The sequence below is a fragment of the Vigna angularis genome, chromosome 2 (genome assembly GCF_016808095.1).
Source record: "Vigna angularis cultivar LongXiaoDou No.4 chromosome 2, ASM1680809v1, whole genome shotgun sequence".
Taxonomy (NCBI): Eukaryota; Viridiplantae; Streptophyta; class Magnoliopsida; order Fabales; family Fabaceae; genus Vigna; species Vigna angularis.
The window spans coordinates 5,048,638-5,066,857 of record NC_068971.1 but is presented as its reverse complement, the minus strand read 5'-3'; the positions used below and the strand labels follow the sequence as shown (position 1 = coordinate 5,066,857).

At 33.4% G+C, this 18,220-nt stretch overlaps 2 protein-coding genes across 3 annotated transcripts; one reads left to right on the top strand and one right to left on the bottom strand.

Moving 5' to 3' along the window:
- Positions 1 to 2,451: 2,451 nt before the first annotated feature.
- LOC128195550 (uncharacterized) lies at positions 2,452 to 3,608 on the bottom strand. Its single transcript, XM_052873501.1, has 3 exons — positions 2,977 to 3,608; positions 2,744 to 2,878; positions 2,452 to 2,677 (listed from the first exon to the last, which is right to left on the bottom strand). Exons 1-3 carry the CDS (start codon positions 3,535 to 3,537, stop codon positions 2,534 to 2,536), a joined length of 840 nt encoding a protein of 279 aa, XP_052729461.1. The 5' UTR covers positions 3,538 to 3,608; the 3' UTR covers positions 2,452 to 2,533.
- An 8,332-nt stretch (positions 3,609 to 11,940) lies between these two features.
- On the top strand, positions 11,941 to 17,325 carry LOC108329697 (cationic amino acid transporter 9, chloroplastic). 2 transcript variants are annotated; one of them, XM_017564039.2, is made up of 9 exons: positions 11,941 to 12,311; positions 13,646 to 14,052; positions 14,154 to 14,330; positions 14,971 to 15,195; positions 15,277 to 15,453; positions 15,793 to 16,020; positions 16,518 to 16,562; positions 16,688 to 16,777; positions 16,887 to 17,325. In XM_017564039.2, the coding sequence occupies exons 1-9, from the start codon at positions 12,074 to 12,076 to the stop codon at positions 17,025 to 17,027; spliced, it is 1,728 nt and encodes a 575-aa protein (XP_017419528.1). In that variant the 5' UTR covers positions 11,941 to 12,073; the 3' UTR covers positions 17,028 to 17,325. The 2 variants fall into 2 exon arrangements, with proteins under 2 accessions (XP_017419528.1, XP_017419529.1); XM_017564040.2 differs by lacking the exon at positions 16,518 to 16,562 and having other exon boundaries at positions 11,942 to 12,311.
- Positions 17,326 to 18,220: the final 895 nt, after the last annotated feature.

Genomic DNA, 18,220 nt, shown 5'->3' with positions numbered 1-18,220 from the left:
CATTTGAAAAAAAAATAGAAATGTCATCTACTCCAAATCACAAAAAGATTCACTTTGCCACTCTAGGATTGTTGTTTTAGAAAACTAGACATGATCAAACTTAACCGAATATTACATTAAAAAATGTATTTATTTAAAAACATATAAATTGTATGGTTGTTTTAATTTGGTTTTAAAAGTTAAATTAATTATTAATAAAAGTGGTTCAATTAAACTTAATTTAGCTCGTAAAAAACCCATATTGAATTGAATTTTGAAAAAAAAAAATCATTAAGTCACTTCCATATAAAACAAACAAAAAGGATTGATAGTAATATAATTGTTGTTTTAGTGATAGATTGTTTTTGTTTAGTATGCCTCAAAAAACCTAGTTGTTATGACAAAATCCATGCCCTTAGAGTTTAATTTTTGACATTTTCTCTACGAAAAGTGTTGTTGAATCTTCTGTATTTCAATCGTTTGGGTAGTTCAAAATTTATCTAAGATTATATTACCTTTGTCTTATATGTATTAAAACAATGTTAAACAATTTTATTATCTTAGTTATAAGAAATATGGTACCACTTGTATTAATTGTTAATTTTCTGTAAGCTTTTTACTTTACTGTGAAGTATATTTAAAAGTGCAATCAATTGTTAGATTAGATTTTAACTTAATTCAATTTAACTAGATTTAGTTGAATAGATTAAATAATAATTTTAATGTATATACAAAATAATAATTTTCAAAATATTATAAAGTTGACAAAATACTAAAAATTTAAAACAATGACCATAAAACTCATACATGTTTTAATGGGATCCCATAGAAGAATGACAAACAGGATCTCCCACTAAAATATTTATATTTTTCAATAATAATTCGTGTGATATAAAGTATTCTATATGATAAAACATAATTTATTGTATAGTATAATAATTAGACCGTTAGAATTTGTACTATATATTGATCACGTAATTAAGTCAAGTTATCGGTTTAATACTCATATATTCATTCATTGTCTAATCCAATCTTAACAAATAAATAAAAAATAACTGTAAAAATTTTGTTAGTTAAGGACATTCGCTCATTTTCCTTCAAAGTGAAAATAATTTGTTAACAACACGTATTAATAGTATAAGTCATACTTATTTGTTAAGAGAGATATTACTTGGAATTATAAGTTATGACATTAAATATAATCATTACTTAAATCTTTCAATTTATTATACTTCTGAAGTATAATAGATTATTTTTTTAATAATTTTGATGAATTATACATTTCTTTTTTATACCAACTCTAAAGACGTATTTATTTCAATAGTCTTTTGAAGTTTTATTTTTCCAAAAAGTTACGAAATTTTCAATTTTTTGAGTCAATTCCAAAAGTGTTTATCATGGTTTTCACTAAATAGGTTATTCTAAAAGTTAGATTATTTAATTTACGGTAAACACAATGGACATTCCAAATTCAAAATTCTAACCATTATTGGTTTATTAAAACTAAAATTAAAATATACAAAATAGAGATATAAAATAAGTTGTTTAGAAGTAAAGATGGGTCACGATAAGTAAAATGACTACCAAAGCAAGGTTGAAGAATTCCTAAAGGATCTAATAGAAGTTAAATCGTGTTAAGTGCAATGACAACGAAAAATAATAATGTGAAAATAGAGAAAAAAAAGTGAAAAGTTGTGTTTTTTTCCCTAAAATTAAAATATACAATATTAATCCCCATAAGAAAAACTAACATGATATGAGGAGACCCCATTAATTTTTATAACAACGGATTTGGTTTCCCCATTATAGTATGTTACACTAATTCTTATAATTGTGACACATTAAATGATTTTTTCCCTAATAGATATTAATGTAAGACATTGATATATCCAAGTTAATTATAAAAATAACTTCTTTGTATCTTTGTATTGGGTAAGTATGGTTTCCCATATTCAAACAAACTCTAGGTTGGAATATACAGATGATATAACTTATTATTCCACTAACACTATTCGATAAAATTTAAATAAGCTAAAAACACAATAAACTCGTATATATTTAATGATCGAAACAAACTAAATAATCTCTTCTTAACCATTATATGAATGTCCAACATGTATATAAATTATGATAGTTATACCAAATTATTTAGTAAGAATATTTTAAAATTAATATTTACTTTTATTTGAAATTAAATATTAATAATTTCAAATTAATGAAAATGTTATACACCGAAAAGTATTCATCTAACACCATAAAACACTTTTGATGTAATACTCTTTCCAAAGTTATCAAACTCCATTAAAAGTATGGACAATATGTGCTCCTGAATATATTTTTAAAGAAGAAAAAAACAATTGAAATCATAAAATATTGAAAATCTTGTAAAATATCAATAATTTTCTTTCATACGAATACGAGTCTTCGAACGCTCAAACGATGGAAACAATTCATTCTTTATGATGTTTTGAACAGAGTTACATACTAGTTGATGGAAGATGATACATTTCTTGGAGATAGAAGATAACATTTTATATACAGTGTTCAAAGAGTGTTAGACCAACTTGTAGTAGCAGTTATTTTCTGAGAGGAGAACCTCGTAGCCTTTCCCACATGGACACCTAAATCCAAGGCTTACGCACTTTTCAGCCCACTCAACACTAACAGCTTCTTCAGAATCTCCTGCTCCCAAATCATCCTGCAAAACCACATGAATTCAAACATCAAAATTAATCTAAGAAGACGAAGCCAAACATACACATACCTGAGGAAGGACTTTCTCATCTTCGGCAGCTATACACTCTTCTTCTTCCCTTACATTTTCTTCCTCATCATCCTTCATAACCTCATCCCACCATTGCCTCATCTCTTTCAATCGCTCCTTCATCCTTCTCAGTTTCTGCAACCATAAAACAAACAAACAAAGCAAACCCGTTATTCCAAACCCTAAAAGATCAAAACTTTTTATTCCCCTTTTAATTTCTCAACCCTCCGTACCACTGAATCAGGAGTGGCGGTTTCCTCGGCGTTCAGACTCGGCGAAGGTGTGGAGAGATCTGAGACACTCCTCCTGAGGCCCGGCGGCAGGGGTGGCAGCCCGGACCCTCTCTCCGCAGGAGTGGGAGGCGCCGGAGCCGGAGGGCGGCAAGGGTCGGAAACGCAGCGGCGGAGGACGGGGAAGGAGCGGCGCTTGTTGACGAGGGAGTTGAGGTTGAGCGGAATGGGGACGGCGGAGAAGCCGTGATGGGAGAGGTCCTCCTGGTCACAAAATAACTTCTTGGTGGAGGGCTCCCCGGAGAAAGAACACGAGGGCGGCGATCGGCGCTTCATGGGGTTGTTGACCGCGGAGCAGGGCGGCTGACGGTGGCAGCAGCCGTTGTTGAGGTGCATCATGGACAAGAGGTCGGTGGGCTCCACCACTGTCGTGGGATCAGCGTGATCGTGCATCGGTTGTGAGTTTGCCATGCTGGGGCATTTGTGTTTGGGAGGTGTTTGTGTTGGCGTTGGTTGTGGAGAATTTGCGGTGACGGGTTCTTTCTGAGCATGAACTTCACCCATTTTCTTGAACTCTTTCTTTCTGATTTCGCGTTCTTTTTCTTTCTTTGGTTTTGCTTCCAGAAAATGGGAGCCGCCACGGTGAAGAAGAAGGGCTTTGGGTTATATATGTGTGAAGAGTATTTTGAATTTTTAACGGCTATTGGCGGGTTCTGTTTAAGCTTTTAGGATAACCACACTTTATTAATGTTACAATTTTTCTAAATAGAGATAATTAATTAGTCTGAATAATTATTAAATACTCTAAAACAATTTTTAATAAGTATTTTTATGTACGTTCATTAGTTTTTTTAAAAATTAAAATATATAATATTACATTTAAATATAATAAACACTATTGTAGTGGAGGATTATCAAAGTCACAGTGGTTGTGAAATTTTTTTGAAGAAGTCACGTTAACGATTAAATAATTGATTTTATTGTTAGCAAACGTAATTATTTTTTCTTCTGAAAAAACATAATTACAGTGTAGTAATTTATTCTAAATCCTAACAATGGATAATTGTAGGCGGAAGCATATACTTTGAAACAAAGAAAATACATTCCCTTTTCAAAACATGAATTTGCGTATCTTGCTTAATTACTAATTAATGAATCGACTATATTTTAAGTGTTCGGACTAGATTCAACCACATTCAATTTTAGTTTAAAACTTTTAATCCGTAAAAAAAAAGTATTTGATAGCATTTTATTTTTATAAAAAATTAAAATAATTTGTTTGAATATGACATGAAGAAATTAAAATTTAAGATATATATAATATTTTGATTAGTTAAAATTTTAAATAATATACCATTCTTATATTATCTTTTTCACTCACTTTTAATTGAGATATTTTCCGTTTAGATTTATTTTAAGTATTATCAACCTAATTTAAATCAATATTTTGGAAAAAAAAATTAAGGTATCAAAACAAATATACAAACTTTTTTTAAAATAATAAATTAAATATGTTTTTAGTCCCTCGTGTGATTTTAGATTTCGTTTTTCTTTTAAACTTTGATACACTTTGATTATTCACATTAAGAAACTTTAATTTTTAGTCATCGAAAACCAACGGCGTTATATTTAATCTGATGTGGCTAACGATTGTACCACGTATGATATCAATTTACTTTCCTACTATGTGCCACGTTTCATACCAGTGTTGTAACTTAAAAACTCTTATTCTTTCCACAACCACCACCACCATAATGTCGTTAAGCCATCACCTTCCACCATCATCGTTTTCATCTTCGCCATCGCAGGACCTTCGCTGCCATGACGAAACAAACCTGCAAACTCAAACCACCATCGCGAAGCCAAATCGGAGTCAAGAGACCTTCATTGTGCATCAATTCATCTTCCTCCACCACCATAGAGACCCAAATTAGAATCCAAGAACACCAAAATCACATAACCCTAAATCCCCAATTTTCAAAAACCTCCACATTGTGCGTCTTCCTTCTCATCACAATCATTTTCAATTTCAATTTCACAATTGAACCTAGACAAAAGAGAATTATTGTCTATGATTCAAGATTGGATGAAAAGGTGTTTGGAACATCTCCTACAATGAGATTTGTTGTTGATGGTGTAGATGCATGGTCTTTGAATAGCTATGGACCTCTATCTTTTCTCAAGGTTTGTGTTTAGTGTTGTCTTCTACAGTGAGGCATTGTTAATTTCACATTTGGTAACTCTTCGTAGTGTAATATCATTACAGATATATGAGGTGTGTAGGTCATTGTCCTTAAGGACTTATACGCGGTGTATTGTGCAAGCCCCTCAGGATATAACAGGAACTTCTCAGAATATTTGAGAATCTCAGAACTAGTAAGGATCTCTAAAAAGAGAATAAAAAACCCAGAATATTTTTAGGAAGAGAATAAAAGAGAAAAAAATGAAACTAAGAGAAGAGAGAATTAGAGGAGAGTGATTTCTCATGATGTGTTTTGGAGTGAAGGAAGTGCTCTATTTATAGAGCCTATGATGGAACTAACCCTCCTTAGCTTGAGGAGTAATTCACGCAGATACCCGTTACCAACACGCGGATACCCGTTACAAAAAAAAAACAATAATAAATTTTTAATTAATATTTTTAAAATTAATTTTTTTTATTACTCTTAAAAAAGAGAAATTTTAATAACAATGACTTAGGATTCCTTTCAATTACCTTTTTTTTAAAAGAAAAAAAAGAGAAAAATGGGTTACATTACTTTTGACCTAACCTTAATAGATAATATAAGTAGGGATGACAACGGCTCGGGTCGGGCACGGGTAGTGCCTACCCGCAACCTGACCCGTCGGATAAAATTGTACCCGCTACTCGCCGGGTACCCGTTTAAAAAATACCCGCGGGTATTTTAAAACCCACGGATATCCACAAAAAATAAAAAAGAAATATTTAATACATATTTATTTTTAATTAATTTAATTAAAAAATATATAAATTATTTTTTTTTTAATTTTTCGCGAGTAGCGGGTACTTGCGGGGCGGGTAGTATACTACCCGTACCCGACTCGTTTAGAAGCGGGTATTAAAATACCCGCTACCCATTACCCGCAGGTAGTAAATATCCGCGAATAGTTACTATCTGCCGCGGATTTTACCCGTGGATACCCGTGCCTGCGGGTAAAATTGTCATCCCTAGATATAAGACATATACATAGAATCCCATTAGAAAATTCTCTTTGAACGGAGGACTCTTTTTTTCTTCCTTCTGGTTCAGCTCGCGGAGGGAGTAGGCTCCATTCCTTCTTCCTCTCTCTATTGGTTCTGATTGGGGTTTTGTTCCGATTTGAGATTTGAAATTAGGGTTTTATTTGTTCTCTGATTTTGGGGGTTTCTTTTGTACGTTTTGATTCGCATTTTGCGAGTTCATTTCTTGATTTCTTCCTCATGGATTGGTGACGCGATTTTGGGGTTATGATTCGAATGAGTGCTTTGAGTTTTTTTGGATTTTAGTTCATTGATGTAGATTCGATTTTTGAAGACCCTAGTGGTTATCGCGGTTTGGAGATTTCTGTGATTGCATTTGTTTTTGGAATTTGGGTTTACACTAGTGGAAAAATACCTTTTTATGACAAACCTATTATAACGGATAAAAATTATCCATCATAATAGGTTGATCGGTGGCAAAATCGTAATAAAATTAATATATATTTTGACGTAGTTTTATACATCAGTCATAATATGAAATACGGTGGCAAACTTGTAAATAAGTTGAAAACATATTATTACGTAGTTTTGTATATATGTTATAATATAAAATGCGGTGGCAAACTTGTAAATAACTTCAAAATCTATTATATCGTATATATAGATATCTGTTATAGTGTCTGAAAATTTTTGGTGTATTATGACTGACTTTTAGAAATCTGTCATAATATCTATCAAGTCTCTCTAATTTTCACATCTCCCTTCTCGTTATTTCTAATTTCATACTCCCTCTCACTCTCTTCCTCTCTAAACGCGCAAGGGAGCTTGTTTCTTGACGTTCTCTGCTACGAGCTTGGCACCCCCGAACACCACTGCGTGACATCATTCTGTCGCTAGGGTAAGTGTAAATTAAAGTGTCGTCGGTTTCGGTTTCGGTTGTGGTTTAGGCTATAGAGACAAAGAGAGCTAGGTTAGGAGAAGGCGAAGGCCACTGAACTGAAAGCCCTGCTTCTGCCTCCACTGAAAGCTCCGAAGTCTGCCGGAGTTAAGCTTCGTACACCTCTGGAAGCGGCGTCGCTCCCCGCCACGTAGAGTCGTAAGAAATCATGTTTATGGAAGCTTCCGGAGATCAACGAAGAATCGAGGGCGAAGATTGTTGGGAAAGTGAAGAAGAAAGAGGAAAGTTCAGTGGTTCAGGGTTAGATTCAAGCGAGGAAGATGTTTGAGAGGGAGAAGGTGAAATCGGTGTGTGAGAGTAACAAGAAGACGGTGAAGTAGGGTAGGATGGTGGCGAGTAGGTATAATGGCGGTGGTGATGTGAGGAAGAGGTTGTTGCCAGAAGGAGGGAATGAGATTAGGGTTAAGAAGAGGTGGGAGATCCCTTCACTGCCTATTTTCCACTTAATGGCATAATCTTATCACTTTTCTTATTGACAATTGCCTTAAATTATATATCTACCTTTTAATCTTTAGCTTCCTATTTGCTTTTTGTTTCTCCTTCCTGCTAACATACACATTCTAACTAAAAAGTGTGGCTTTTCAGGCACTTGGTGTTCCGGTGAACAGGCTTGTCCAAGCTGCTGATTCAGTTTGCGTGTGCTTTCTATTCTTCTTCCCGTTTGCCTACAATTCATTATATTTCTTGGCCTTTATCTAACTTATTGATGAAAGTTCTAGAGGACTGATTTTATGGTCTCTTTCATATGAAATTTATTGCGTCTATAATACCTCATTGAATAATAGTAAAGCAAACCTTTGTGCAGGAGCACTTGTTGCCTTGCAGGAAAATATTGGAAAGCTAGAAATTGATCATAATAAAGCTAGATTTTTAGCTGGTAAATGTCACAGTTTTAGATGACTCCATGTGGAGTTCTGGTCTGTTTCATGAATTCTAATTTTCTTAAACTTACTATTGTACTATAAATTTTCTTAAGCCTCTAGAGAATGATCTGAAGGTTTCCTATGATCAGTTTATTCAAAAGTGTGTTCTGTCCTGTTTTTTGTTGCAATCAGAGGGTCTTTTAACTTTGAGGGGGTTCAATTATTTGAATTATGGGACCCTCTTGTTATTTCAAATCCTTTTTAATTATTAAATTTTTTAGATACTGATTAACATAGTCTCCCATGAACCAAGGTTCCAGAGTTATTCATTGTATTGAAGATGTATGATGTCAGTCTAAATCTGGGAGGGTACACAACCCTCAAACCTTGAGCCAACTCTGAAAAGATCGAATAAGAATAACAAAACTAACATGAGATCTAGTTCTCAACTGAGAGGGCACAATTACAAACCAGTAATTTTTCATTTGTTCTCTGCAACTAGATTGATTTAATTGTTAATTTTTCTGTGTTTTATTTGTCTTGCTTTTGGGGTAGTAGGAAAAGGAAATTTTCAGACTTTGTGAACAGAAGCCAAAAGTTAGAAAGGATGTAGCACATTGATAACTCTTTTAGGGCTTGATTGATTTTTTTTAAGTTATATGCTAATCAATTTAAGTTAGTAGATGTTTAACAATAATACCATCCACCACCACCAGACATAAAGTCACAATTCCACAATCTGATCTTTTGCTATATACAATGACAAAAAACATTCAGGTGGACCTATAACTATTGTAACTGTCAAAAACAAAAATAAAATGTGAAAAACAAGCATTTAAGTATCTTCCAAAAAATTCAAAATTAGCAAGAAATTAGAATGGAAATTAGGAAATGGTATTTCCATATGTATACTATTAAGTGTCGCAAAGATAGAATTGTAAAAACTTGCATCCTTCAATAGTGTAGGTACATTAATGTAATATTTGGATTTAATATATAGTTTTATGTATAAATGATGTATTAAATATTATTAGACAATTTAATATTTTAAATGATCTCTATTTTGTTAGTTTCATTTATTTTGTTAATTTGAAACTATATTGATTATAAATTGATTGGATGAACAAGAATATGATTATAATTTCATTGGATGAACAGGAATATGATTATAATTTCATTGGATGTCAATTTGTAAAAATCAATTTTTTTTAAAAACATATATTATGACGTATTAAATAATGTACGTCATAATACATTGATTTTGAAAACAATTTATTATGATAGGTGAAAAATTGTACGTCATAATACATTCAACACATTATGATTGATAAAAATATCTACATCATAATACATCACATATTATAACGTACTAATACATCTATGTCATAATACATTTCGCCATATTATGACGTATAAATGAAAATTTGTCATAATAAATTGTGTATATTATGACTGATTTCAGAAACTACGTCATAATATGTTCAAGCTATTATGACGTAAATTTCTGATACGTTATAAAATGTGCAGACATATTATAACGCCCAGAACTATGTCCCCAAGAACTACGTCATAATATGTGATTTTTCTATGTCATAAAATGTGATTTTTCCATTAGTGTTAGGGTTCCTGTTTGCGTTTTCTTGGAAATTCTTTATCTCTCTGTTTCATACATTGATAGGTATTTGTGGATTAATCCTGTGACTAAATTGAGACTTCAGTTACTGAGTGTTTCTTCCTCATATCTTTTTTTTCTCAAAAGTTGTTCAATATTTATTTTATTTAACTTGTTTAAAAATTACAATGTGTCTTTTTAATATGTAGCAAATATATTAAATTGTTCTCTTTAACTTGTAATTTAATTTAAATCTTATTTAAAAATTCAGAAAATATATTTTTTAAATATCTGTGGGTTGAAAACAGGTATCCAACGGGTATCCGCAGGTTGAAAAAAATCCGCGGGTTGAAAAAAATCTGTGGGTTGAAAAAAATCCACGAATTTTTTTTATGCGGATATCCAACGGGTAGCAGATCGGGTTGCAAGTATGATTTTTGCATGCGGGTCGGGTTGCGGGTAGACACTATCCGTGCCCGACCCAACCCGTTGCCATCCCTACTCACCACCTCTATCTGATCTAATCCTCTTAATTTTCTTATTTAATTGATTTTCTACTTCTGCTTTATAAGTTAAAAACACATAAAAGGCTTCATCTTTATGTTTGATTAAGTAAACTTTGGTGTATCTAGAATAATCATCTATAAAGGTCACAAAATAATTTTTACCTTCTCTAGACATGGTTTGTTTCAAATCAGCTATATCAGTACGAAGCAATTTCCTTTCTTCTTAAAGGTGAGGTTAGGTGTGTTGGCTGATATTTTCGAAAATTATTTTTCTTATTGTGATCAGGTTTGTGTTCGTATCTTTTTGGAGCAGGTTTGTCTTCTACCATGTTTGCTTTTACAGACAAAGCTTTGGCACTCGCAGCAACACACTCTTTCGTGTTGGTATCTTCAATAATTATGTGAGTGATCAATTCTGAAAGTAACATTTTCTTGTGTCTGTGTTTGAGTTGTTGTAATCAGTCTAGGAAGGCGGTGGTTTCTCGATTGGAAGCTCTGAGACAAATTCATCTGGTAGAAGAACGTTCTTCGCTTTGATATCTTCGAGCAGCTTGTGGTACTCATTAATTTGCGACTTGATATCCTTGTCTTCAACCATTTCCCAGCGACAGTAATTCCCAATAATAAACCTTTGTCTGACTATATCTTCAGTAGTGTATTTGAGAATCAACGAATCTCAAATATCTTTCGCTTTCTTATAGGAACAATACACATCGAACAAATCGTTAAAGAGTGCACTAAGTAAAGTATGACAACATACCTTGTTTGCGTGAACCCAATCTTCAACTTGTTTTGAATTTGGAAGGAGACTAGAGTCCTATTTTGAAGATGAAAGAGCAAAGGCGACTCCGTACATGTCTAAGAGGGTTGACACAAATTCTTGCCAGTGTCGAAATTTCTGACCAAAGAAGACTTCAAGTTTTGATACATTTGAAAAGGGTTTTGTGAAGACCGTATGAGTTCCGGAAACAATATTTTGATTCTCCGGGATTGAGTTGTTGTTGTCAGGCATAAGTCCTTAAGATTGTTGCAAAAGCTGACAATAAAGAACAAAGATCACGAACAAAAGATTTCCTGAAGCGTGTAAACTTCTCAGAATTTCTGAGAATCTCAGAACTAGCAAAGATCTTTGAAAAGAGAATAAAATAAACCTAAAATATTATTAGGAAGAGAATAAAAAAAAGAAAACTAAAAGAAAAGAGAATTAGAGAAAAGTGATTTCTGATGATGTATTTTGGAATGAAAAAAATGCTCAACCTATGATGAAACTAACCATCCTTATTTTGTGGAGTAATTCACGTAAAAAAAAATGACACCGCCTGTCAAAAGGCTTCCACCAAATTTTTTGAGAGAATCTTAAAAATAATCAATGAAAAAAAAAACACCTTGAAATCATTTTAAAGTAATAATAAATTTAAACTAAGTATGTTTTATTAACTAAAATCATATCAAAAAATATTGACAATCTTACAGAAACATATCAATATTTGAATAAAAATATTCGAATGGGAAATTGGATGACGGAGAAATCAACTCCATACAATTTAAAAGTTTTTTTTTGGCTTAAATTTATACTCATTGCGAAATTTTTAAATATTGTATCATAATCTTAGAAACTATAATTCAAATATAAAATTATGTAATTGGACTGAAACAGGGCCAGATTCAAATTGACTCACGTGTTGTCTTTACCAGGATAAACATATAGCCAAAAAAACTTAATTATCATATAAGAAAAAAAAAAATCCACATTTGTTCCCTTTTATATTTAATAATAATAAAAAATTTATTATTATTGTATTTTGTTTCCCATCTGAATCAACTTCCGTTTATACTTTTTTATATCAGCATGCAAAGTTTGCATCCACTCTGACTCTCTTTCTCTCTCCAAATCCAAAATCTCTGTGAATCTGTGACACTAGTTTTTTCCGTGTCTTCTAGTTTGACCTTATTTTCGCCATGAGAATTGCTACTCCTTCTTCTTCCTCGTCTTCCTCAGGTTGTTCTCATTTCTGGTCGTCGGCGCGCCGATCGAAGCGCCTCGCGACGCCGGAGGAGAAGGCCTACCGCGACAGCACCGACCTCGGCCTCTCCCGCCGCCTCGGCGTCATCGACCTCGTACTCCTTGGAATTGGCGCATCCATCGGCGCCGGCATCTTCGTCGTCACCGGCACCGTCGCCCGCGACGCCGGACCCGGTACACCTCTACTCTTTTAGCTTCTAAAGCGTTGTTGAAGTTTATTTATATAATTATTTTTATTCTTTGAGAACTAAATTAATGTCACTTTAGTTTAATGAATTATTAATTAAGTGTATAAGAGGAGATTATCAAATTAATAGTATTTATTTTCGTATCTGAATGACTGAAAAAAAATGACTTAGTAATAGTCTTAAGTTGCTTTATTAAGTAATTATTTTTGTGAAATTTTAGGACCGAAGACACTTTTTAAATCATTTTATTGCAAGATCTTATTTGAACAACTTTTTTTGTAGCTCCCATACAACTTAGGGCATTAGATTTCTTAAAATTCCATTTAAATTTTTACTCTAATTTAAATCTCACCTTTAAATCTTAAGTAATTTTCTCTAAGTCTTACCGTCAATTTTTTTACTAAGAAAAGATGTAAACTATGAACTTTTTTATCATTCGAGATACTGAGAATTCTTATAGGAGAACTCATTCTTCGCGGTGGAGATATCTATTCCTCTATTGCAAGGTCTTGTAAATAATAGATCTCATGTTTAAGATTGTTGTTGAAGGTCAACTGTTAAAGATTCTCTTACTACTTGTAACGTTATTTTTATTTATTTAATTTTGGACAAAATTTGGCTACAATTCTCTAATTACTATTAAGGTTTCGCCCGGCTTGTACTTTGTGTAGGAAATAACATAAATTACCGAAATAAATCTCCAAAAGCAAGCATTAATGCAATAACTGTATCTAAGTTTTACGTTTTGTTCTTTTATCCGCTAGGTTTGTTGTTGGACTTGGAGGTGTGCTAGTACCTGGGTAATGGGAGTTGAAGAGCATTGAACTTCATGTAGCAATAACCTTAAATGACACGGACATGAATGCAGTACTACACTCACACAAGGATAACACAAATTTTAAATATTACAAAATAGGACACATCTATAAACTTAATATCAGATTAAGAAGAGACCCAGATCTTTATTGAAATAGAATAGAGATATCACTGTTTCAAAAGTTTGAATCAGTTATCAGTCATTACTGACATGTCAAAAACTGCGAATTTAATTAGAAAGTGCCGGTGTAATCTGATACTTTAAAGGACTTTTACACTATAATTCAATCATAATAGCATGTGTTGTAAGATTGTTGATTTTTGCAATAATTAGTTTAAAAGACGTCTATGGGGATTTCTATTTGGCTGGTAGTGATAATCCTTACAAATATTGAAAATCAAACCCAAATACTTTCTGCTGCGAGGCTTGATATGCACTGGTTATTTTCCAGTTACGATTATTCCAAACTTAGTGGCTTATTAATGTTTGTTTCTGTGATACAGGAGTGACAATAAGTTTTATACTTGCGGGAGCATCGTGTGTTATAAATGCACTCTGTTATGCTGAACTAGCTTCTCGTTTTCCCGCTGTTGTGGGAGGAGCTTATCTATATACATACACAGCTTTTAATGAACTTACGGCTTTTCTTGTTTTTGCACAATTAATGCTTGACTATCACATTGGAGCAGCGAGTATTGCCAGAAGCCTAGCAAGTTATCTGATAAATATTCTAGAACTCTTTCCTGTTTTCAAAGATAACATTCCAAATTGGATTGGACATGGTGAAAGCATTGGAGATGTGTTATCCATCAATATCTTGGCTCCTATTCTGCTAATACTTCTCACTTTAGTTCTATGTCTAGGTGTTCATGAATCGTCAATTGTGAATTGTATTATGACAGTGACCAAGGTTCCTTTCCATCTTACAAGTTTTCAAAATACAGTATTAAGCACGTGTTAATTATGGATTATCTGATATGGAATCACAATTTGTTTTGCTGTTTGTTGCAGGTAATCATTGTTATCATTGTCATTTTTGCTGGAGCATTTGAGGTCGATGTTTCCAACTGGTCTCCCTTTGCTCCAAATGGTTTAAAATCTATATTTACAGGAGCTACAGTAGTCTTCTTTGCATATGTTGGTTTTGATGCAGTTGCCAATTCTGCCGAAGAATCTAAGAGGCCTCAGGTATTTCATTTGAGATTCCTCCCGTAGTTTATGAATTTTCCAGATGCTATATCTCATTTATCTGTTGACAATTATAGTTTTATTGGAAGTAAAATAGGGATTGCTTTGAATTTATGTATTGCTCAATGCCATATTTTGGTTGATAATGAGTACAGAATATTCCTTGGATCCGAGGTCAAGGATTCCTCCAAGATGAAAACAAATAACATTATAAATCTCTGTTAACTCCTTTATGCGTGACTATTCATGGTTTATATTGTAGATGAATCACTAACATTAGTGACAAAATATAATAACAGAATGTCTAAGTGGCAAGATAAACATATGAGAAACAGAATTCCTCTTAGCCTGCCTTCCTATGTTGGTCTCATATGAATTCATCTTCTCATAAGTTATGTTTCCCTACCTGTCACTTGCATGGGAGTTTGCGATTTGTAAGGAGTTCAATTGTGGAGCCAGGAGTCCCACATTGAGTGAACATTGAAATTAGTTAATATTAGTTTATATTATCTCACAATAATATATTTACTTAGGCTAATTTTTATTTACACTTTCACTTATTTGTTCTTCTCTTTCTATTCTCAAGAATTAGTTCACCCAGACTTTTTTGTATTTATCTTTTCTGTTTGTGAAATTTCAGCGGGATTTGCCAATTGGCATAATAGGAAGCCTCTTAGTATGTATTGCATTGTACATTGGAGTATGCTTGGTTATTACTGGAATGGTTCCATACAATCTTCTAGGAGAAGATGCTCCTCTGGCTGAAGCTTTTACATCTAAGGGATTAAAATTTGTTTCTGTTCTGATTAGCATTGGTGCTGTTGCCGGACTTACAACAACACTCCTTGTTGGTCTCTATGTTCAGGTAAATCCCTTCTGAATTATGACACGATTGATGTGTCTGACATGTGCTAATGTATATAAATGGGATGTTTCTGATGAGCAGTCTCGGTTATATCTCGGGCTTGCCAGGGATGGCTTACTACCCTCGATATTTGCAAAGGTTCACTCCATACGCCACACCCCTATTCATTCTCAGATCTGGGTTGGCTTGGTTGCCAGTATTTTGGGTGGGCTGTTGGATGTGCGTGTGCTCTCTCACATTCTTTCCGTTGGTACACTGGTAAGAGTTGACGTCTAATCTGTTGGTAGTGGACTTGCCAACAAAATATCTAGCTTATTTTGTATCATCATATAGTATATATAGTATATACGTGTGCTTTGATTAATATGAAATATGTGTGGACTAAGGAAAGTTGGGACATTTGTTGTTCAGTGGGTGTTGCATACATTAATCTAATCTTACCATGTTTTGGTATGTGTTAAGATAGTGTGCATCATATTTTTCCATTTAGGAAATAATATAGCATGATGTGCCTTGACAAAATGTATTATCTATGTTTGATTCGTGATTGAAAATTCTTAGTTAATGTCCCTCACATGATGTATTAACTTATTTCAGACTGGATATTCAGTTGTCTCAGCATGTGTTATTGTACTTCGCTGGAAGGATAAGAAAGGTAGTCAAGTGTCGTCTTCTGCTGAGCGGGAAGGTGTAATTTGCCTCATTGTCGTTGCTCTTTTTGGATTTGCTACTGGGCTCTTGTACCGTTATGATGCTTCATTTATTTTTCTGATTCTCACCATAGTTATCGCAGCCGGTGCTTCTGCTGCTCTTGTTTTCCGCCAGGTGAGGGTTATTTTATATTTTATTAAAGTGTTATTTTGATAAATTTCTCTAAAAATATTTTAAGAGAAAAAAATTAGGTTAAATGATTTTAGTTTTGTATAAAGTCAAAATCAACTTTTGAAGAAGATAAAAATGAGAAAGCTAGTTTATGCTAGGTAATTTTAACTTACGGGTTCACTTTATCTTTTTATTTTCTTTTCATATAAGTATTTATTGAGAAATTTATCTAAACGGTGCTTAAATGTATGCTGCTTTGGGCTATGTCGAAATGCTTTAGTTGCAGAATATGTTTGTAATAATATATAGTTATATTCTATGGATTGAAGATTGTTGTATGATGAATGAACATGTAAAATTTCCGATTTGGTTATTCGACAATGTATAAATAGTAATCGAAGTGTCGAGTTTTTAATTGAGTCTCGTCATTAATGGAGATGGAGAGAGTAATCTGAAACCGTTTGTTGCCTTCTTTTCCTGGATCATACCACAAAATGAAGAACACATTATGTGTCAAATACACCAAACGGAAAGGCAATCTGAAGGTCAACAACTCTGCTTCCCGGATTTCATCAAAGACCATGTTAAAATTTGTGAAATTGACGAGCTTGGGGGATTTTGATGTTAATTTCTTTCACTGATTCCATTCTTCTATCATTTTGCTTTATAGGTTTACGCAGATGCACCGGGGTTTTCCTGCCCAGGGGTTCCCATTCTGCCAAATATCTGCATATTTTTCAACATGTTCTTATTTGGCCAGGTATGCCCATTATATCTCCTTTTTTTAATACATGGACAAAATAAAAAGTTTTTCAGTTGATTATTTGTACGTTAATTAAAACTACATAACGACGAACTTCTGTTGGCAGTTGCACGAAGAGGCATGGGTGAGATTTGTCGTTCTTTGTATTGTCATGATTGGTGTTTATGCAATATATGGCCAGTATCATGCGAACCCCAGTGCAGAAGATAATATCTATATCGAGGCACCTGTGGAAGAAGATCCATGAGTTATCTGTTCAATATTATACAATTTCTTGCCACTTTTGGCCTACCAGGGCGTCGTTAAAATGTATGTTGTAGTAAATCAGCATTTGTAGCTTCTGTTAGAAATGTCCATTTTGTATGAGTAACTACTGTCTGTCCATATCTGTTGAATATGATACGGTCAGGTAGCATGTATGATGATGTATCTCTTCTCTACTACTTCATAAAAAAAGAAAAATCATCGTGTATCTATCTTGTTCTAATTTCAAATTGAAACGTTCCCAGGGTGAGGGTGTTTCCCTCTGAACCCATCGAAACTCATTCTGTATTCTTGAATAAATCTTGCATACGCATGTTATTTCTTTTCCTGGGCCGTACTTTCAAGATTGCGTATTGAAAAGTATTCTTGGAATATCTATTTCCTAGTGCATTTCGGATATATAAAGGTAGGGGTGTTACTCTCTCCACCATCACATTTTCTCCCTCCACTTCTCCAATTTTATTACTTTTTTGATTTACAAAACTAACCTTTTATAATTACAAAAATAACATTTTTATTTTTTAATCTTAATTATTTATTTTAACCCTAAAATCTATCTTTCTATCCCTTCTCACCCACCTCCCAACCCTCTCGGATTCTCACCCAAACTTCATCACATCCGTTTCTCATCTTCCATCTTTTCTCCATATCTATTATTCAAAAATAATATATCAAAAAATATAAATTATATTATTTAAATATCTTCAAAATTAATATAAAAAAAACTGTAAAATATAAACCGTATAATCTTTAAATGGATGTTGACATCCGTTGACGGATGCTCACATCCGTTGACGGATGCTCACATCCGTTGACGGATGCTCACATCCGTTGACGGATGCTCACATCCGTTGACGGATGCTCACATCCGTTTAAACATTATACAGTTTATATTTTAGGGTTTTATTATGCACCTTCATACCTCTGAACCTCTCACGCCTCTGAACCAGCACCTTGAAGCACCACCACACTCACGACTGAAGATGAATTGTTTTCCCCACTTTCAATCTTACTAAACACAAAGTCCACCACACTCTCACGTCACAATTCTGTAAAAGAGAAGAAGAAGTGGAACATGATAGACAACCCAAGGGTAGTGGAACGTAAGAGACAACCTGGGAAAAATAATAAAGAGAAAGAAGGAAGAATGATAAAGAGAATGAATGTCCATATAAG